The sequence below is a fragment of the Saccopteryx bilineata genome, chromosome 4 (assembly GCF_036850765.1).
Source record: "Saccopteryx bilineata isolate mSacBil1 chromosome 4, mSacBil1_pri_phased_curated, whole genome shotgun sequence".
In the NCBI taxonomy this organism is placed as follows: domain Eukaryota; kingdom Metazoa; phylum Chordata; class Mammalia; order Chiroptera; family Emballonuridae; genus Saccopteryx; species Saccopteryx bilineata.
This window is the reverse complement of record NC_089493.1, coordinates 63,724,123-63,746,900: the sequence shown is the minus strand read 5'-3', so window position 1 is coordinate 63,746,900 and position 22,778 is coordinate 63,724,123. Positions and strand designations below refer to the sequence as shown.

Below are 22,778 nucleotides of genomic sequence, written 5' to 3'. Positions count from 1 at the left end.
AGAAAGAAAAAGAAAAGAAAGGAAGGAAGGAAGAAAATAAAAGTAGAGCATGATGTCAGAAGGGGACAAAAAACATTAAAAAAAAGTTTCCCAAGGGCAAATTGGAACAACAAGCACAACAAAATAAGTAACAGTAGTACTAATTATAACAAAAAGTATAAAATAAATATCTAATAATCCACACTGATACAAATAACTGAACAAATATACGGGGGAGAAGGGACCACTCTTATGGAGAAATTTCAACTAATAAATGAAGACTGAGGCAAATAGAAAATTACCATTAGAATCCAAAGGTAATAATTGCTAAAGATTCACCAATGAATGTTAATATCACTGGGCAGAAATTTAAGCAGAAACAGGATATTTCCATAGTCTTAAAGTATCTCCTTCAAATATTTAGTATTTACAAAGTGTAAAATAATTCTAAAGTGCGAACTTTGCAGAGGAGAATCCTGGTAGATATCACCTTAATCGAGTAATCAAGGTTAATATCAAGAATAAAACATATCAACATCATGTATCCCTGATAAACTGTATGAAAAGGTTATTAAGGTCCCCAATCATTTGACTTTGAGTTAACCAGAAAAGAGATTCTCCTAGGTGGGTCTGACCTAATCAGGTGAGCCCAAAAACTAACAAGTAATAGTTGAAGTTACTGCCCTGTGGAATTTAGGGAAGCAAACTGTCATGTTGTGGAGAGGGTTGTGTGGCAGGTAATTCAGCACCCTCTGAAAGATAAGGACTTTGGTCTACTTACAAGAACACGAATTCTGTCAACTCCAAGACAACCCCAAGAGGACCCCAGGATCCAGGTGAGAATGCATGCCAGACAACACCTTGAATTCAGCCCTGTGAGACCCAGCAGACAATCCAGCTATACCGTGTTTGGATTTCTGACCAACAGAAACTGTAAGGTAATCAATGGTGTTTTAAGCCACTAAATTGTGATAGTTTGTTACACAGGAACAGAAAACTAATATAACAAATGAACAGTAGTCTTTAATATTGTCAAAATCATGAAAAGACAGGAAAAAGTTAGGAACTCTCATAGACTAGAGGAAACCAGGATTAGAGAAACTAAGGAGACATGACAACTAAATGCAGTTTGTGATCCTGGAACAGAAAAAACCCATTAATGGAAAACTGATGTAAGTCAGTATTTAACATCTCAATAAATCCTATACAGTAGCTTAGTTACCAGTATTGTGCCAAAGCTAATTTCCTCATTTTAGTGATTTTTCTATAATCATTTAAGATGATAAAATAAAGGGAAGTCAGGTAAAGAATATACAGAAATTCTCTATACTATTTTTGTAACTCTACCATAAATCTAAATTTACCTCAAAATAAAGTTAAAAATATGCATATTTCCAAGTTCTGTCCACTAAAAGACCTGGAATCAATGATAATCCAAGAATAGAAAGCACATTTAACACCCTAATTGTCTCTAAATATTATTATTATTATTATTATTATTATTTAGGTGGAACAAGACTGTCACCTTTTTTTTCAAGTTGATTTTAGAGAAAGGAAGGGAGGAGAATGGAGAGATGGGGTAGGAAAGGGGGAAGAGGAAGAGAGAGAGAAACATCAATTTGTTGAGTTCTGACTGGGGATTGAACCTGCAACCTTGGAGTATTGGGACGACACTCTAACCAACTGAGCTGACTGGCCAGGTCTAAATATTATTTCCCCTAAATGATAAATAATAATCGGCGTTGGTACAATGGCCAATTTCAAGTGTGAAGCAAGAAATGTACAAGATAAGCCTTGTATTGGTCAGGACTTTCCAGAGAAACAGAACCAACATAATAAGGAATTGGCTCATGTGAGTATGGAAGCAGGAAGTTCCAGGACCTGAAGGGTGAGTCAGAAAGCTGGCGACTCCAGAGAGCCAATAGTTTAGTTCCAGTCTGAGTCTGAAGGACTGGAACCAAGCAAACTGATGGTGTAGTTCCTGTCTGAAGGCTGGCAGGCTGGAGAATCAGGAGGAGCAGAGGTTTCGGTTAAACTGTGAAGGTAGGAAAAAGCTGATGTCCCTCCTAGCTGGAAGGCAGTCAGTAGCAGTTTCCTCTTAATCAACCTTTTTGTTCTATTTAGGCTTTCAAATGATGGGAAGAAGCCCATCCACATTAGGGAAATTTGCCAATTTAAAAGTCAATCTCATCCAAAAACACCCAGAATAATGTTTAACCAACTGTCTGGGAACCCCATGGTCCAAACAAGTTGACACACAAAATTAATTATCACTACCCTGGAATATTTTTCGCTGACAGAAAGCAAGGAAACTGTCACAGATTAAGGAGTCTGGTCAAAAGGACACAAGCAATAAAAGGGCATCCACTAAAAAAAAAAGGGGGGGGCACCCATTGGCCAAGAGGGGACGCTTTGAGCATTAAAAAATTCAATTAATAATAACTATAATCATAAAGGCCCATAAGTCCATAAAGATATTCTTTAAAAAAGTAAACTAGAGGAAAATTTAAAAGAAACAACAACATAGGCAGACACCAATGGAAATGACTAGGGCACCAATTATTTACTGTGAAAATTAACTACCTCCCTTCCCAGTCAGAACTGTATTTTAGGGTACTAGAAGGCCAGGGGCCACTGCCATCGTGGCCATTCACATGTAGGTTCTCATTGAATTCAGACAGATGGTAAAGAAACAGCGGAGTCAAAAACTGGTGGGCCATGCCTTTATTCTGGCCTCGCAACCGGCTGGTGAGTAAAAAGACACAGGGCACCAAAACCCACTCACATGTTCTCCAGTTCTACAACCAGGAGAATCTTTTCCAGTTTTTCCTAGAATCAAAGGCCCCCCACCAGCCTCAGTCCCCTCTGCTTCCCCTTCTCCTTTCTGCACAAATTGGTTTCTCCTTCAGCACCCTGCCATCTTGGCTGCCTTTTCTGCAAAAACATGGCTTCCTTCTTCCTCCTCCTTCTTCTTCTTAAAACTTTTTGGAGCGAAACCCCTCCTCCAGCACACATTAGCATAACAAAGCCCCTTCCCAAGCAGGAAGGTAATTAGCAATTTCACCTGGCAGCATAGTTTACGTGGGCAGTGGTCATTTTTAACAATAACAGTGAGCAAAATCAGAAAATACAGATTTTATAAACTCATTTGCCCAACAGGTACCAAACAACTTGATAAGGAAAAGTTCTTTACAGAGGAATTTCAGCTAAATGTCAAAGGACTAACAAAATTAGAAATCATTGTTTTACAGCCCCCAAATGAAGGAAAAGACTCACTGACGAAACCATAGATGAAGGTTTGATGGTATCTTTACAGTGGAGGAACCCGGCTTTCTCACTAAACCCAATGATCAACATTAGCATCACTAAAAGCGGAACAACCCGTCATCATGTGGCTGCTGATGTGATACAATGTCAAAGAGAGCATCATCTATGGCAGGGGTCCCCAAACTACGGCCCACGGGCCACATGCGGCCCCCTGAGGCCATTTATCAGGCCCACACCGCACTTCTGGAAGGGTACCTCTTTCATTGGTGGTCAGTGAGAGAAGCATAGTTCCCATTGAAATACTGGTCAGTTTGTTGATTTAAATTTACTTGTTCTTTATTTTAAATATTGTATTTGTTCCCGTTTTGTTTTTTTTACTTAAAAATAAGATATGTGCAGTGTGCACAGGGATTTGTTCATAGTTTTTTTTTATAGTCCGGCCCTCCAATGGTCTGAGGGACAGAGAACTGGCCCCCTATGTAAAAAGTATGGGGACCCCTGATCTATGGAGTAACTGCTAAAATGTTGTATACAAATCTAATCATGCCTTTAAAGCTAACTTGCACTTAGAGGAAATATGAGAAGAACAAATAAAGAAACCAATGAGGTAGTAAACAGATAAATTCAGAATGTGGGGTATTCTATACAACTGGCCTAGTTAACAATCCAGAAACATGAAGTTAAAAAAATTAAGAATAACAGACCGGCTGTCTTGGATTAAAAGGGACCTAACAGAAAAAAATTTCTGACACAATCACAGAAATTTGCTTACAAAATGGTATTCAATGATACCTAGAAGTTATTGATAATTCTATTGGGTGAGATACTGGCATTATGTAATAAAGTATCTATTTTATCAGATGCACACTTAAGTATGCAGGAGATAGTTGATAGGATATCTGAGATTATCTTAAAATTAAGAATAAAAAGAATAAGAAAAAATCTAAACCTAGATAGAGATCTTGCTCAGGGTTAAAAAATCATGTCTAAGTTTCTGGTTTGGAACTCAGAGATGGCTACTACTTTTATAACTTGCTTTTGCCACTTCCCACAACGTCCTACAGAATGTTGAACATAAAACAGGTACTCAAAAATACTAAAATATAGCACACCTTTTTCATTTATAAAAACCTCATTTCTTATCAGTTTCCCTTTTTCTACCACCCTCATCCTTTTCAATATTTAGAAATTTCCATTGGAAAATTATCTCCATATTTTAGAAATAATATACATATACCTGAATTGTTTTTATTTTTTAATCTTTCCATTGATTGAGAGAATAAGAGGGTGGGGGAGGGGAAGGCGAGAGGAAGCATCAACTCCTTGTAACCGGGGATTGAACCCATGACCTCAGTGCATAGGGATGATGCTTTATCTGCTGTGCTGAGCTACCTGGCCAGGGCCTATATCTGAATTCTTCAAGGCAGTATTTCAAAAATAAAAAAATGAGTAAATTCTAACAATAACACACATGTTTAATCTCAGTAAATTCAAAAGGTATTACATTTTTGTCTTTAGAATTTTAAGGAAGGCTCAACAGAATTGTACTTATGTGAACAAAACTGTGGATGTTAGTAATTATGGGATTTCATATGTTTGGGGGGAAACCTTGGTGCTAACTCTATTCCAGGCACTGTCCCAAGGGCTTTACATGTATTAACTCAAATTATTAAAACAATCAAATGAAGTAGGTACTGTTATTTCCATTTTATAGATGAAACATAAAAAGTAAAAGCAAAACCTACCTGAGGTTCCACAACTAATATACAGCAGTACTAGTATTCAAAGACATAATCTAGCTCCAAACTCCAGCTCTGAACCACTACCTGAGCTGATTTACAGTGAGGCATCCTTTGCCTGATGCTGTTGTCTATCTACTCACTTCCAGTTTGAGCAGTTAGTTTTCATTCATTGTTTCCAAGGAGAAAATGAAGAAGACAAATTATGCAAGAATGAATAGTAAAACTTACCTTTTGAATGGCCTCCTCCATATCCAATTCAAAGTGTTCATTATGTAATAATCTGAGGAACCTCTTACGCTCAGCCCGGTCATCATTTTCACTCCGCACTGTTTGGTCCCTAATTTGATTCTCTATCTTTTTCAGTGCATCAACATGCAATTTTTTGCGGTAATTCATATCTACTAATTTCTGATGCCTTTCACTGAAGTTCAAAGTTCTTCTTTTAGAAGCCTGCAATGCAAAAAGTTAAAGTTAAAAAATAAAAGTATGCATATTTTGGTGTTCCAAAATCTAATTTTTAAGAATATATTTATGTATACATCAGTAACAAATAACACAAAGATAGGTAACAGTAATAAAAGAAGCATCTTTGGCTCCCTTTCTAAATTCAGAGAAATATACCATAATAAAAGTATAACTATGATAGACAAATATATTTATATATCAATGAAGTAGGTACTATTATTATTCCCCATCTTATAGGTAAGGCGTCAAAAGTAAAAACAACTTTACAAGATTCTTTATCGAGTACATAGCTGTACTAAGATTTAAATGCACGCAGTCCAGCTCTATATACCCAGCTCTTTACCCCTCAGGGAATTCCTCCTCTCCTCATCCCGCCATCCTCTCCCTTCCTCCTTCCCCTTTCTTCCACACACGCCCCTCCCCCTCCGGCTTGGCCATAAAAAGCAGTTCAGATGTCTGCCAGGTTTTCCTAATACAGATTTAATAGGACGACCCACTGCTATTCATTCGCTCTCTCCTGGACTTTTATTTCTACTTACTCATATGTTCTGCTGTTCTTAACCTTTTCCTAAAGTTTCTGAAATATGGGAAATAAGATTTTTACTGGGCAGATCTGTGTGGGTGCAATGTCGAAAAAGCTGGAAGCTACCGCAAGCAACCCGTAAGTAATTGCACCTGAGGCCTCTGAAAGCAATTACGACTTTCCCCCTAATTCTCAGGTTGGGCATTTCAAACCTTTTTTCAGAAGCAGGCTAGCTCTAAACTACAGCTCAATCAATTGATAAACAAGTAGTTTCGAGACATCCCCATTCGCTCCACCCGCTCACCATCTTTTAGGACGAAAATCCAATCCCAGTCTCCAGGCCACAACCCCCAACGGCAGACGCTATGGCAGGAGGCGCACTCTGGTGTTTACGAGGTTTCCTAGCAACGGCTTCAGTGGCGCCTCCTAACCTGATCAAGGCGCGGCCTCCCATTGGACAAGCAAGATCCAACCGGCTGTCAGCTTCTTGGGAGGCTGGCAGGGCATCTACTTCTATTGGTCTAAAAGAGACAGGCGGGAAGTGCAGATCGTGTCCTGATGCGATAATCTCTGCAATATTTTAGAGAGCTCAAGATACTACTCAGATACAAGATACTACTGTCGTTGTTGGGATAAAGTCAAGCTAAGGGTACTGTTTACATAGAAATACACAAACTCCTATCTAGAACAGGAGGCTAAAGTCACTTTCCACGTCCTCTGTGCCCTCAATGCCTGTTCTGCGGGGGTTGATGATTGTCTTTGTCCTCAGCAGTGGGAGGCACATCACACTGGGAATGGTGAGGCGTGAGTAGCGTGTGCTTCCAGGAGCCTTCTCCTCACCCCCACCCCATCTCCACCCCCCAGAAGCTGTTGCTAAACTGGGAATAAAATGTATGGGCCACATGGATATTACTTTGCTATGTAATACATGGTCGGGGTACCATGAGAGAAAATATGATGCCAGCATGTAGGTCTCGTTTATCTTACCAGCAGGTTAAATGCTGAAGTCCATTTTGAATGGAAGAATTGAAGGACAGGAAGGAGGTTAGAGAAATTCGTCAAATATTGATTTTAGAGATCACATATTTAGAGAAATCGCATCAAAACTAAAAAAAAAAAACCCACAAAATTTAAGGTAGTATGAGAACTTGACTTGCTTTGTGTTATCGAATTTGAGGTCCCTCTTGTATAGTGTTGGTCAAATAAGTTTGTAAATGTTATAAAGTACCGCACGCCAGATTCTGAAAGGCACTGTACCTCACTTCATCAAGTCCACGTAGAGACACCCAGTACAGATGAATTTTGAAGTTTTATTGAAGGAGGAAATTTGTTAAATATGTCAGCTGCATATGGCTGACACGGGGCATAGCAGGCCCAAATCGTGCGCTCCAAGTATATTTCAGGGGCTGGTTATATACTGTTGGGCAGATAAAATATATTATGCTCACTTTATTAAAGATAGCGCTGCCCACGTGGAGGCCCGTCTCCCAGGTGATGATATTAGTTGCCCTTATACTTGGAATGGGCATAATTATATCATATTAATGTGTGTTGGGGGCGGGCTGTGGGCAGGCAGGATCCTTGTAGCCTGGGGCTTGGTTTTAGGACTAAGCCTTTCCCACTCTTTTTGATGTGGGGTGGACTTTGTATCAGAGACTTCCTTATTTTGTATATTGGATTAAAGGTTTTGATTTCTTCACTATAAAATGGGGGCAGACGGGAGTTTGCTCTCTCGGTTTCTGAGATTAGCATTAGAGAGGAGAACAGGGAAAGGCCACATGGAGGAGGCCAGGAGAAGCAGCCAAGATGGTGGAATGCTGAGTGAAAAGCCAGTTTGTGCAGTTTGTGCAGGGAGAAGGAAGGAAATGGGGAACAGAGGTGAATAAGTCTGGTGAGCCAGAAACCTTTGATTCTAGGAAACTCGGATAAGTCAGTAGCTTTGTGAGCACTGAATGAGTGGGTTTTGGAGCCCAGTGTGTGTTTTACTTGCCCGCAGGGTGCAAGCTAGGATTAAAGCTAATGGCCGACCAGTTCTTGGCTCCGTTGTTTCTTTACCGACTGTCCGAATCCAATGGGAACCTGCATGTGAATGGCCTCGATGGTGGCTCCTGGCCATACAACACGGTACTTTTGATGACTTGATAGAGAATGAGTATGGACTAGCATGAGTGAAACTACTAAAAGCCCCCACACCTCCTTGTGTTTTGCTTCCAGGAACCCCAGCAGGGTCTCACAGTGAAAAAACAAAAAAGATCTCTCTGGGATGAGAATAATTATTGTGAAATATGTCCAGAACCTTCTCTATAATAAAAGCCTACTGTCCAGAAGAAACTACCACAGTCTTATCCCACCTGGGACATTTCTCAGACAAGCCTCCTCCAGCCTTCCTCAGTGGTAAGAGATAAGCTAAGAAACACTTGTGAAGGTCACAGCCATACAAATAGAGATTTAATCATAAAATTATGAATGATTTCCCTTTTCTGTGCTTTACCACCATACCAACAGTACTTCAGTGTAATAGTTCATTATAGCTGGGAGTGCTGCTACCTAACGAGAAATTCTTAGGGAAACACAAGTACAACAGGAGACAGAAACAAAACCCTAGAGCAGGGGTCCCCAAACTTTTTAGACAGGGGGCCAGTTCACTGTCCCTCAGACCATTGGAGGGCCAGACTATAAAAAAAAAACTATGAACAAATCCCTATGCACAGTGCACATATCTTATTTTAAAGTAAAAAAACAAAAAGGGAACAAATACAATATTTAAAATAAAGAACAAGTAAATTTAAATCAACAAACTGACCAGTATTTCAATGGGAACTATGCTCCTCTCACTGACCACCAATGAAAGAGGTGCCCCTTCTGGAAGTGCAGGGGGGGGGCCGGATAAATGGCCTCAGGGGGCCGCATGTGGCTCGTGGGCCATAGTTTGGGGGCCCCTGCCCTAGAGGAATCTGAAGCCTCTGGCACCTACAGATACAGCAGACATTAAACAGAATCCAACTTCTAGCAATGCAACACAACACCTCACACCTCACTAAACTATTTACTTCAGTTCCTGTTACCCAATATACCAGGTCATTTTTTGTATTGTTTTGTTTTGTTTTGTTTTCAGCATGCAAGAGAGAGAGACAGACAGACAGGTAGACAGACAAGGACAGAAAGCCAGGAAGGGAGAAGGATGACAAGCATCAACTGATAGTAGTGGCACCTTAGTTGTTCATTGATAGCTTGCTTTCTCATACGTGCCTTGACTGGGGGACTCCAGCTGAGCCAGTGACCCCTTTTCAAACCAGTGACCTTGGGCTCAACCCAGTGACCTTGGGCTCAAGCCAGCGACCATGGGGTCATATCTATGATCCCACGCTCAAGGCACCAACTCTGCACTCAAGCTGGTGAACCTGCACTCAAGCGGGCAACCTTGCATTTTGAACCTGGGTCCTCAGTGTCCCAGGTCGCTGCTCTATCCACTGCACCACTGCCTGGTCAGGCCCAAGTTGAGCTTTCAACAACAAAAAAACTACAAGGCTAATGGCAAGTTGCTAAAATGCAAAGAAAAACACAGTCTGAAAGGAAAAGCAAGCATCAGAACTAGACTTAGCTTTGACACAGATGTGGAGATTATTAAACAGGAACTTAAAATAACTATTATTAACATGTGCATATTAACATTTCTCATGGAAATGTAGACAGTATGCAAGAACAGATGGGTAATGTAAGCAAGAGATGGAAACTCAAAGAATTTAAAAGAAATTCTTGGAATCAAAAACACTAACAACTGACCTGTGGTGGCGCAGTGGGATAAAGCGTCGACCTGGAACACTGAGGTTGCCGGTTCAAAACCCTGGGCTTGCCTGGTCAAGGCACATATGGGAGTTGATGCTTCCTGCTCCTCCCCCTTCTCTCTCTCTCCCCTCTCTCTAAAATCAATTAAAAAGTCAATAAAAAAAAAAAAAAAAAAAAAAAACACTAACAAATGGCAGATGCCTTTGACTGGACACTGCTGAGGTGAGAATCAGTGAGCTTGAAGATATGTCAATAGAAACTTTCCGAACTGGCCCTGGCCGGTTGGCTCAGCGGTAGAGCGTCGGCCTAGCGTGCGGAGGACCCGGGTTCGATTCCCGGCCAGGGCACATAGGAGAAGCACCCATCTGCTTCTCCACCCCTCCCCCTCTCCTTCCTCTCTGTCTCTCTCTTCCCCTCCCGCAGCCAAGGCTCCATTGGAGCAAAGATGGCCCGGGCGCTGGGGATGGCTCTGTGGCCTCTGCCTCAGGCGCTAGAGTGGCTCTGGTCGCAACATGGCGACGCCTAGGATGGGCAGAGCATCGCCCCCTGGTGGGCGTGCCGGGTGGATCCCGGTGGGAGTCTGTCTGACTGTCTCTCCCTGTTTCCAGCTTCAGAAAAATGCAAAAAATATATATATATTTCCCAAACTGAAATGCAAAAAGATTGAGAGCAAAATTATAACCTTGTTGGGCCTGGAGACCTCACCTTAAACTCAAATTATTTTCCTACATTAGAAGAAGGCTTATGGGCTTGTGTGTATGGCAGGTATTTCAATGCTTTTGTATTTGGGGGCCTTTATATCCAAATCCACCTACTGCAAAATTAAACTTGACTACAGGGTGTGTATAGTGCAAAATATTTTGACACCAGGCAGCAACTGTCATATGCACTTAATTCCATTAGTCAAGCAACTTCCACAAGAATTTTACCAAAGACATGGCTTATGCATGGCTTCCCATAAAGCAGCCTCTAATTAAAACTTGTTGGCTAGGCTGTCACTAGAAGTTGTTCTTTTGAACACAGTTGTATCCTAAACATTTAAGATAGTGCCTGGCATTTAATTGGTGCTAAATAAATATTTGTTAAATGAACAAATGATTGCTATTACATTACTGTTATGCACATAGGAGAAAGCTCTCCCCAGAAATAACTGTGAAGAAATACTGTTCATCAGTTTTATTAATTTTATTTATATTTTCAAGGAGCAAACTCTGAGTTTTTTTCCTACTGTTTTTCTACTTCCGAGTTCATTGATTTCTGTTCTTACCATCATTAGTTCCTTCTCCACTTGCTTTGGGTTTAATTTGCTTTTCTTTCTATACTTTCTTAGGTGGGAGCTTAAATCTTTAAGACCCTTGTCCTTTTGAAATACAAATATATAATGCAAAGTTCCTTCTAAGCCCCACTTTAGCTGCCTTCCACAGATTTTGATATGTTGTACTTCCTCATTTCTTTCAATTCAAAATATTCAAAGATTTCTTTGACCCATCAATTATTTAGAAGTATTTTTGTGAACTTTCCAAATAGTTCATTTGCCCAGGTATCTTTTTGTTATTGATTTCTAGTCCAATTACAATAAGGTCAGAGCACATACTCTGAATGACTTCAAATCTTTTAAGTTGGTTGAGGTTTGTTTTATTGTGTGTGCAGAATACAATCTATCCCGGTGAGTGTTTCATGTGCACTTGAAAATAATGTGTATTCTAGTGTTGTTGGTGAGGTGTTCTATAAACACCAATAAGGTTAAGTAGGTTGATCATGCTCTTCAAGTATTCTATATCTTTAAGCTATTTCTATCTATTTGCTTTATCAATTATTGAGAGAAGTGTTGAGGTCAAATATTATATAATTGTGGATTTGCTTATTTTACTTTTCAGTTCTTTTTTGTTTTTTTAGCTCCATGTGTTTTAAAGTTTTACTGTTAGGTGTATATACTTTTACAATTATTATTAATGTCCTGATAACATTTTGTCATTAAAATTTTGAAATGACTTTTTTATCCCTGGTAATAGTCTTTGTTTTGAAGTCTATTTCATATGAATGTGGCACTCCAGCTTTTTTTAAAAATGGTACTTACATGAGACATTTTTCTACATGTTTTTACTTTGAATCTGTGTCAAAATGTATTTCCATCGACAACACAGAGTTGAATATTGATTTTTTATTCAAACTGACAATCTCTGTCTTTTAATTGGTACATTTATGACATCTACATATAATTGATATGAATTAAAATCTACAGTTTTGCTAATTTTAAATTTTATTGCACTGTTTTTGTTCATTTTCTTTTTCTGTTTTTTTTTGAAAAATTTTGTATTCCATTTTATTTTCACTACCAACTTATAATTTATACCTCATATTTTTATTGATTGCCCTAAGACTTAATGCATACTTCTCACAAAACTTAGGAGATATTTCAAAATAAATATGAAGTGATAAAATATCCCCTAATTTCTGTGAGCAGTATATATGTATAAATATTCAATACTCCAATTCTGCCTCATCCATTGTGTATAAACTTTAAAGAGTATGATTCTAATTCCTCCATCCAATAGCACATATTTTGTGCTATTGTTATTATACATTTTACTTTTACATATATAAGTCTACAATATATATGTTTTCCACTTATGTTACACTGTTTGATATTGCCTCAACACTCTCAAATGCTCTATTTTTCTTTTTCTCCAATCTTTTTCTCCTTGTGTTTCTGTTTGGATCATTTTTTCTGATATATCTTCAAATTCACAAACTCTCTCCTCAGCTGTGTTAAGTTCTGTTGAGCCTGTCAAAGGCATTCTTCATGTTCATTGCTGTTTTGGTTTTTATCTAACATTTCTATTTAACTCTTAAGAGTTCCCATCTTCTCAGCAAAAATTACCCACCTTTTCATGTATTGTCTACTGTTTCTCTTAGAGTCTTTAATTATATTAATCATAGCATTTAAAATTTCCTGTTTGAGAGTTTCACCATTTAGGTTATATATGAATTTTATTTTATTCTATTAATTGCTTCATTTTTATATACTTTTTTTTTTAACAGAGACAGAGAGAGAGAGACAGGGATAGACAGGGACAGACAGACAGGAACGGAGAGATGAGAAGCATCAATCATTAGTTTTTCGTGGCAACACCTTAGTTGCTCATTGATTGCTTTCTCATATGTGCCTTGACAGTGGGCCTTCAGCAGACTGAGTAACCCCTTGCTCCAGCCAGCGACCTTGGGTTGAAGCTGGTGAGCTTTTGCTCAAACCAGATGAGCCTGCGCTCAAGCTGGCGACCTCGGGGTCTCCAACCTGGGTCCTCTGCATCCCAGTCCGACGCTCTATCCACTGCACCACCTCCTGGTCAGGCTTATATACTTTTAACAATGTTTTCTTGCTTTTTTTGTGGGTCTCATAATTTTTTTATTGGATGCCAGACATCATGTGTAAGACAGAGACTACAGTAAACCATATTTATGCCTGGAAATAAAAACACCTGTTCTCCTGCTACATTAGTGAAGGAGGTTGAGTCAGTGTAGTCAGGAGTTGAGGGGGAAATTTGGTTGTAACTGCGGTTACCTTCAGTGCTCCACTATCCTCAGCTTTCTTTGTTGTCCTGTGTTATATTGGGAGCTGGTTTTCCAGGCAGCTTCTCTCCATATTCCTGATCCACCCCTACCATTAGGCTTTGCCGTGTTCCTGCGTGTCACAGAGTGTCTCTCCCCACACCCTAGCTCCTGTCCCCAGCAGGAGATCCCTGTTTTAGGGTGTTCATGCTTTTAAGCCAGGTGGTAATGCAGGGTGGGTTCTCGTTTGTCCTGGTTCAGTCTTAGCATTAGTCAGCTAGGGGTAAAGGGTCTCATAAATCAGAAAATTTTTTCTTAAGTATTCACTGTTTTCTTATTGGCTTTAAAGGTTTATATGTCTACTTCAAGTTTCTTATTCTAACTTTAGCCACAGGGGACTTCTTTGAGCTCCTTCCTGCCAGAGTGCCTTTGTAATAAGACTGAAACCCCACCAGCCACCTCGCCAATGAGGAAATACATGCTCTGGAGGGCAGAGCAGAAAAAATAGAAGGAGCTTTGGTCTTTTTTTTTTTTTTAACAAAGAGCTACCATACCAGCACTGCCTAATTCTTGACCTCATGCTATATGAAAGAAAAATTAACTCAATTTATCTAAGCCTCTGTGTCCTTTTTCACCCAGGATTCTCTTACTGCTAGCCAAATGCAATTTCTGACTCAAACAAGCACTATCTCTTTTTAATCTCATGGGTGAAAATGACTAAGGAAAACAAAATTTTTGCAGCATTAATTGCCTTTTTAAATCAATGTTTGATTTTGAACATTAGTCAGTAGAGTGAAAAACCTATGATTTCCTTTCCCATATTTTCCTCTCTCCCTTTTTCATCTTCTAGAAGCTACTGGCCAGTTTTCCCCTTTTCTTAATCTATGTGCTCTCAGAGTCTTTTTTTTTTTTTTTTTTTTTTTTTTTGAGCACTTTTATTTTTTTACAGACACAGAGCGAGAGTCAGAGAGAGGGATATATAGGGACAGACAGACAGGAACGAAGAGAGATGAGAAGCATCAATCATCAATTTTTCATTGTGACACCTTCGTTGTTCATTGATTGCTTTCTCATATGTGCCTTGACCGCGGGTCTTCAGCAGACTGAGTAACCCCTTGCTCAGCCAGCAACCTTGGGTCGAAGCTGGTGAGCTTTGGCTCACACCAGATGAGCCCATGCTCAAGCTGGCGACCTAGGAGTCTCGAACCTGGGTCTTCTGCATCCCAGTCCTACGCTCTATCCACTGTGCCACTGCCTGGTCAGGCGCTCTCAGAGTCTTGATCACAACATTTGATTCTTAGGTTTTCCAAAATATCCAGGCAACATATTTGTCCAATAATTTGATAAATCCCAGAGTCATCCATTTACAAATTGGATAAGCATACCTTATGTCTTCAAATACTTCATAGATAAAAATGTGGACTAAGATGGGTGAATACAGTGCCCAGATATGCACCACGAGAATATCTCTCCCACTGCAAATAGATCAGCAATCTTTGAGTATGACCATTCAACTAGTTACCAATGCTCCAATTTTACTTATACACTACTAATATTCCTATAACTTTTCTGTAAGAATTTTCTGGGAGAATTCTACAAAAACACTTCACTAAACTCTAGATCTATTATGATTTCTTACTTCCCTTAACTGCCTAACACAATCCAATTGATTGCTTGACAATTTTTTTGGTTGAATAGATTCAGGTCAAAATTATTTACCTGAAATGCTCACAGATCAATAAATATAAATGTCTTTAAAGCATGAACAGGGTGTAAATCCGATCTTTACATGTTTAGCTACTTGATAAAGGTAAATTCTATGTGTACAATAAACTTCTAAATCACACAGATATATTTTTGCAAGGAAATATTTGTAACTTAAAGACTAGTTAATTAATCAAGTACACAAAGTGTTTCACTGATCAATACATAAATATTAAGTCAGGCTGTTATGAATACCACTTGCTTCTCAAAACACGCCGTATTTCAGAATACCACACCCAGTAGGTAATAGTTTTAATGCATTATTGTCTAAATTTACCAAAATATGGCTAGCACAGAGCCCTGGACAGAGTGTAGCTTAACAGACATACACTGAATGACTCACAGTATATTTAGATATAGTAGTTTTAGTGCTAGATGATCAGAAGGATAATTTAGATGGAGAATCTATTGTGTAGAAGGAGAAAAAGCTTTGCATTTAGTCAGAAATAAACTAAGAAAAAACCATGTAGGTCACCAGATATTAAGACAAGAGAGACAAAAGAATATTTAAGAGGCCAGACTGTGGAACGGTTGGCATGTTTTTAACCACAAGAGTAAGGGGAAGGGGGGGTTACGGGGTGGGGGGGAGGAGAGGGAGGGGGTTGGGGGAAGGGAGGGGCACAAAGAAAACCAGTTAGAAGGTGACGGAAGACAACTGGACTTTGGGTGATGGGAATGCAGCATAATCAAATGTCAAAATAACCTAGAGATGTTTTCTCTGAACATATGTACCCTGATTTATCAATGTCACCCCATTAAAATTAATTTTTAAAAATATTTATTAAAAAAAAAAAGAGTAAGGGGAAGGGAGAAACCAATAGGAGTCTGATCAAGCAGAGCTGGAGTTCTCAGAGAGCTCACACTGCTCTCCAGGTTGCCCTGGCTGAGGGCCCCTACTTTAAAGTCATAATATAATAAAAACAATGTTTCCTAACAAAGAAAATTTTGATTAAAGATATGGCCATACTTAATCAAGTTAAAATATGCAAGATTCATGTTGTTAAAAGAAATTCTGGTAAGGAGGATGAAAGGTATATATGTGGTAATGACTGAGATGATGAGGAAAAGAACACGAAGCATGAATAAAACATTTAACTCTTGAGCCTTGAAAGAGTTCCTGGGAGCTGCAGATCTTCTCTCTCTGGCCTGGGGTCTTTGATCACATGGCTGTATATCCACATCAAGGGTCCCCAAACTTTTTACACAGGGGGCCAGTTCACTGTCCCTCAGACCGTTGGAGGGCCAGACTATAAAAAAATCTATGAACAAATCCCTATGCACACTGCACATATCTTATTTTAAAGTAAGAAAACAAAACGGGAACAAATACAATATTTAAAATAAAGAACAAGTACATTTAAATCAACAAACTGACCAGTATTTCAATGGGAACTATGGGCCTGCTTTTGGCTAATGAAATGGTCAATGTCCAGTTCCATATTTGTCACTGCTAGCTGTAACAAGTGATATGACCCGCTTCTGGAGCCTTGACGCATGCGTCCCACCACACCGTGCTTTGCGTTGTCCTCTCACTAACCACCAATGAAAGAGGTGCCCCTTCCAGAAGTGCGGCAGGGCCGGATAAATGGCCTCAGGAGGCCGCAGGCGGCTCGGCTCACGGGCCGGCCGTAGTTTGGGGACCCCTGGTCCACACGATCTCTACTGCTCTGCGCATTGGCAACAGGATAGGAGAGGAAGAGAGAGAAAGCAGAACCTTGCCCTCCTGGTGTTTTTTACAAATTGACTGGGGATGAAGCAAAGCGTCTCCTTCGAGAGTTAGGTTTTCTGTAGTGAGGGTAAAAGATGAGGATGTATCCAGGCTGAAACAGGGTCTAACAGGTTCTATCAAGTAGAATTTGTTAATTCTTAAGAGCGAAATGTGATGCAGCATTGCAAAGTATTCTAGAGAATGTGTATGCTTTTCATTATCTTTTGCTTCCCTAACTTTGGTTCTAAAGGAAAGTGTAGTGACAGCTCTTGGTTTCCAGTCTACCTTGGGATATTGCAGATCCTACAATAATTTGTGTAATTTAATAGGTGCTCTGTCAGAAAAGGATTGTTGGCCTGAGTGTTCATCTAAACCAAGGGCAACTTTAATTAAGTGCAATAATTAGCTGATTTTTACCTGGGAAGATAGTCTAAAATTATGTTTTAATTAATAGACATTGCTTTATAGAGCAGTTTCTGTTTTACAGAAAAAATGACAGACCACAGAGAGTTCCCACATGTCCCTCTCCCTCCACACGCAGCTTCCACTAACACTGGACATTGTGTGGGACATTCGTTAAAATTGATGAACCAATATTGATACATTATAAACTAAAGCTCATAGTTGACATTAGGGTTTACTCTGTGTTGTACATTCCATGGGTTTTGACAAATGCATGTTGCCACATATCTACCATTACAGGATCATGCAGAATAGTTTCGCTGGTTTAAAAATCCCCTGTAGTCCACCAATTCCTCCCTGCCCCCTCCCCCACCCAGCCTCCTGGAAACCACTCATCTTTCCTACCGAATCTATAGCTTTTTCTTTTCCAGACGTTTATACTGTTGGAATCATATAGTACAGAGCCTTTTCAAACTGACTTTTTTCACTTAGCCATAAGCGTTTAAGGTTCCTCCACATCTCTTCATGGCTTGAAAGCTCATTTATTTTTATCACTGAATAATATTCTATTATGGCTTTTTAACAAACAATGATAACATTTAAAGATTATTTCTCATGATAAATTATTACTATTGTAAGTGATATTTCATTGTTAAGGAAGGATTTATGCCCTCCCAGCATTAAAGGGAAATCTAGTTCTTTTTCCTTTGGAAGATAGCTTCTCACCTACAGGCCTAGACTAAAAGTTTAGAGTACTGAAGGGAAAGAGCTTTTCCTAATAATACATGATGGATTATACTGATTAATGTTTCCAATAGTTACGACATAACAGGGTTGAACATATCAGAGTTGCTAATCTGAAATAAGACAGGTTAATAGCTATATCCAAGAAGTTCTAACCATATCGTAAAAATTATTTACAAAATTGGGCGGCTTTATAAAATAAAGCAATTAGAACAAGACATTTTTTCTTTCGTTCAAAAAAGTGCTCACATCTAATCTAATTTGCTGCAGCTGGACACCACCTGCCGATGACTGTTTAAGTACTCTGAACATTACGCACTTATCTTTTAAATATTGATAATGCCATTTTTCATTTTCTCGACATGAAATCCCACAGGGAATAATTATGCTAATAAACCTTAATGATTCTTGCAAATAAATGATCAAACCAAATTGCTACTGTTGATTTATATTAATGGATGCCTTTAGGACGAGATCTGCCAGTACGGTGCTGCCTCTTGAATCTCAATTCATCTTATTTAGCTGAAGAGTGTACATAGTTTGTTAAGTGGATGAAGTGTTTAAAATATAATGTGTTTGCACAGTTTCTGTGCTTCATAATATTCAAGCATTACCATCTTGCCTTGTGGCAAATGTGCATTTAATGGTTTCATTGTATATAACTTCTTTCCTAGTTTTTGTCTCTTATATGCAGTTAGGAAGTGACTACTTTCTGGTTAATTCCAAACAGGCCTGCTTCCATATGTTGAATCTGATTGTTTCATTAAGAGAATAAGATCTGTTTCTGGATATTTTAGCCACCATAATCTAGGAATCACATGGACTATGTGATAATGTTGTGACCGAGTGGCTGACTAATTAATTGTTGGGGGGGTAAGGGTACTATTAAGGGCTTACTTGTTGCCCAGTATAAACCTAGATTAGTGGGTCTCTTCATCTACTGCTCTCTGTCACTCTTGCTCCTGCACCCTCATCAAGTCTATAGAAAGTGGAAATTCCTGACATGAATTCTAACATAAAACTGGGAAATAACTATACAATTGTTATCATCATCATCATCCATTTCTAGGGTTGGGGAACACTATGCAGAAGAATGCTTATTCATTGTGGATATGAATAAAATTTTACCTGGGGAATTTGATAAAAAGCCACTTTTATTTAATGTTCTATATAATTGAAAAAAATGACCTTCATTCAGATGTATTGCCTCAATTGTCTATTTTTCTGCATGAAAAGTCATATTCTAAGCATAGGAGAAAAACAGAAATACAAAACAGGTATAGGCATAGAATTGAATGGAAAGTGATGTAACTTGGTAAATGGGATTGGCATACATATATTATTCATACATAAACAGGATATGAAACTTGTGATGTCCAGTAATAGTTGCTTAGGGATTTGACACATGGGCACAGAAACTAATTTGGTTAGTGGTGAAGCAAAGGTGACCACATTTAATTCATTGTGAAGAACAGAGGAGTTCTGTTCTAAATTATAAAGCACTTATTTTTTTAAAATATGTATATTCTTATTAATATATATATACATATGTACATACATACATAAACTACCTTTAAAAGGTGTTATTTTTTATTTATTAACTTTAGGAAAAGTGCCTAATTTGATCAAATATGACACATTTATGGCATCTTTTTCTAATAAAAAATTAACCAGACCAAAAAACTTAAACCAATAAGTGCATTATTTTACTTGTAAAATTTCTAGTTAAGCAAAATAATGAGGGATGACCCAAATATGTAATGATAAGGAAATGATTAAGGAAATGATAGGACATCAGCTCTACAGCTAGAAAATGTAGGTGTGTCTAGAGGGCAGGGGGGAAGAGGGGGACAGGCCAGGGAGGGGTGATCTGTGAGGAGCCTGAGCAGCCTCTAGGAAAGCAGAATGACTGGGCCCTCAGTACCTGAGCAGCAACTCTATGGTCCTGGGGAGAAAGAGGGACATAATAACCCTCCAGGGGGAATGGGCCCTCAGTACCTGAGCAGCAACTCTATGGTCCTGGGGAGAAAGAGGGACATAATAACCCTCCAAGATGAATGGGCCCTCAGTACCTGAGCAGAAACTCTATGGTCCTGGGGAGAAAGAGGGACATAATAACCCTCCGGGAGAAATGGCAGATGAAGAAGGCAAAGAGCCCAAGCTGGCCGTGAGCACTCAGAGGCAGCCAAGGAACAGTGGTGCAAAGCTGGTTAAGCTGTCCTCAGACCCAGCCCTGCTTGGCCAACTGCCATGAGAGGGTGGAAGGAGGGAGGGAGAGAGGGAGGGAAAAGGAGGGATGGGGAGAGAGAAGGAGAGGCTGTATCAATTAGCTGATAAAGTTAACAGGAAATAATGGCCCAGAAAATGTGGAACAGACAAGGAATAACACTCATGTATTTTTCAGAGGCAGAGACTTTTCCGTACTAGACACACAGGGAATGCTAGTGGAAACTGATACAGGCATAAGGACTGTGTCTGGAGAGAGAGGAAACAATGGTTTTAATCCCAATTGTAAAAGAAGTCAGTGCCAAGGGATCCAATATTAGATAAGCAGATATATTTCTGGGGAATCCAGGCAACAGATGCCTCCATCTTACCCATCTCCCTGGGGACGATTGGTAACCTTACTGAATTTGCTTGGTCCTCCACTCCATCCTTCTAACCACACATCAACATGAGGCTCAAAACAGAGAGTGAAAACCTTTGTCATATGTCTTGTTATACAAGATGCTGCTGGGAATGTGACAGAATAACCAGAAGAGCGATAAGGTAGACTATGGTCTGTTAAGTAAACATCAATCATAAAAGTAGCAAAAAAGGGCCTGACCAGGTGGTGGCGAAGTGGATAGAGCATCGGACTGGGATGCAGAGGACCCAGGTTCGAGACCCCGAGGTCGCCAGCTTGAGTGCGGGCTCATCTGGTTTGAGCAAAAGCTCACCAGCTTGGACCCAAGGTCACTGGCTCGAGCAAGGGGTCACTAGGTCTGCTGAAGGCCCACGGTCAAGGCACATATGAGAAAGCAATCAATGAACAACTAAGGTCTCGCAACGAAAAACTGGTGATTGATGCTTCTCATCTCTCCGTTCCTGTCTGTCTGTCTCTGTCTATCCCTCTCTCTGACTCTCTCTCTCTCTGTCCCTGTAAAAAACAAAAAACAAAAAAACAAAACAAACAAAAAAACAAAACAAAAAAAGGAGCAGAAAAGGGAAAGTAAAAGAGTGAATAGGGTCGGAAGCAAAGGAGCATATTTTCTTGCTTATTATTTTTAATGCTTCATTGGATCTCTATTTCTATACTAATATATCCATAGCAATAGTTACCCACTGTTCACCTCTCCATCATGTCATTCTACTCCCAAGGGTTTTCTTTTCCTTTCCTTGTAGATAGTCCTAAGAAATAGCCAAATAATAACCCACAAAGGCTAATTCAGCCCCTTAGTTCTTTATAATCTATTGCAGGACCTAGCATCTGGTGACCTGAATTAAGCTAATGTATTTTAATGAGTCCATGACACTATCAGTGGTAGGAAGCACTATCATCAGTAAAGAAGAAAAAACTCTGCCAATTAAATTGACACATCATCTATTTTAAGACCCACCTCAATTTCAGAAGGGTTAAAATGCAAAAAAATAAAAATTGTATCTTGTAATCTATGAAACATGGATTATTTTTTTATTAGAAGTAAATTTTATTGCAAAGTACACATAGCCTAAGGCCATGCCATTACGAAAGAACATAATCAAAGAATGGCAATAATGGCAACTACAACAACCAAACAGAAACCATTCTTATTAAGCCTCTACCAGCAAAGTAGAATCCTAATTCTTTCTCAAGTCCTTCTTTTATCCCTCCTTGGCATCAACCTGAGTAATTGCTATACTTTGGGTCAGCTAGGACCTTCTGAGATTCAGGTGCCAAGACAGAATTGGCTGGTCAAGATTTGTCGGGGAAAGCCTCTAAAACATAAAGTAGAGGGCAAAGGTGAGGGTAGTAGGGAAGAGCCTTCAGAACGGATGCGGGTCTGACACCTTGGAAAAGAAAGAGGAAAAGAGAAAGCAGGAGCACCATCTGAGAGGGTCGGTGGCAGGATAATGGGAGTCTGCAAGCGGAGACTTCCCATTAGAGATTAGAGCCCAAAGTCTTAGCTCTAATGCACACAGGCTGTGCTCAGACATTGCCAGGGGCGGGGGCGGGAGGGGGCAGCTTTGGGAGAGCATGGCCTCATTTGGGAGAGTGTGGCCTCAGCGCAAATGCACAGCCTATCTGAATGTGCGGCACCTGGAGGTTCTGCAACAACCACTTTTCACAGCAGATTCCCTTAAAGAGAGATTGGAGTCAAGCGTCTCCATCGCTGCCACATTGACACATGGCTTGCCACCATGCTTCCCACATTCATAGCGGCTGTCTCATTTCCTCTGATCTTCTCACATGTCATCTTTGTTACCATCGTTGCCCTATGGTACCTTCTCCAAAAAAATACTCCTTGCGCCAACTTTTTCTACTTACATCTTGAAATCAATCACTAAGAAGCCTTAAGGATGGTATGACCTGCAAGGTGCCGCCATGTTTAGGTGTCACTCACACTGTCAAACTGGGCCCCTCGTTTTCCCACAAGTCCACGCAGGGCTGCTCCTCTGTCTCCAGAGCTGTTGTGTGGGAAGACACAGGACAGGGCCCTTCCCACTTCCCCTTTGCTGCTTCCACAGCATTCCCATTTTTATTTATTTTTTATTTTTTACAGAGACAGAGAGAGAGTCAGAGTGAGGGATAGATAGGGACAGACAGACAGGAACGGAGAGATGAGAAGCATCAATCATTAGTTTTTCGTTGCGCATTGCGACACCTTAG

At 39.7% G+C, this 22,778-nt stretch overlaps 1 protein-coding gene across 3 annotated transcripts in view; it reads right to left on the bottom strand.

Annotated features, from left to right (window-relative positions):
• The window catches only part of MNS1 (meiosis specific nuclear structural 1), a 98,573-nt gene that overhangs the window by 23,502 nt on the left and 52,293 nt on the right, over window positions 1-22,778 (bottom strand). Inside the window, exons 1-2 of one of the 3 annotated variants that reach the window (XM_066273869.1) lie at window positions 6,281-6,349; window positions 5,217-5,438 (exon numbers count right to left, since the gene is read on the bottom strand). In XM_066273869.1, the coding sequence (XP_066129966.1) occupies window positions 5,217-5,438; window positions 6,281-6,283 (225 nt within the window). In that variant the 5' untranslated portion in view covers window positions 6,284-6,349. Of the gene's footprint in view, window positions 1-5,216; window positions 5,439-5,796; window positions 5,838-6,280; window positions 6,350-22,778 lie in introns of those variants that run through there. The other 2 variants (XM_066273870.1, XM_066273868.1) reach the window with 2 other exon arrangements.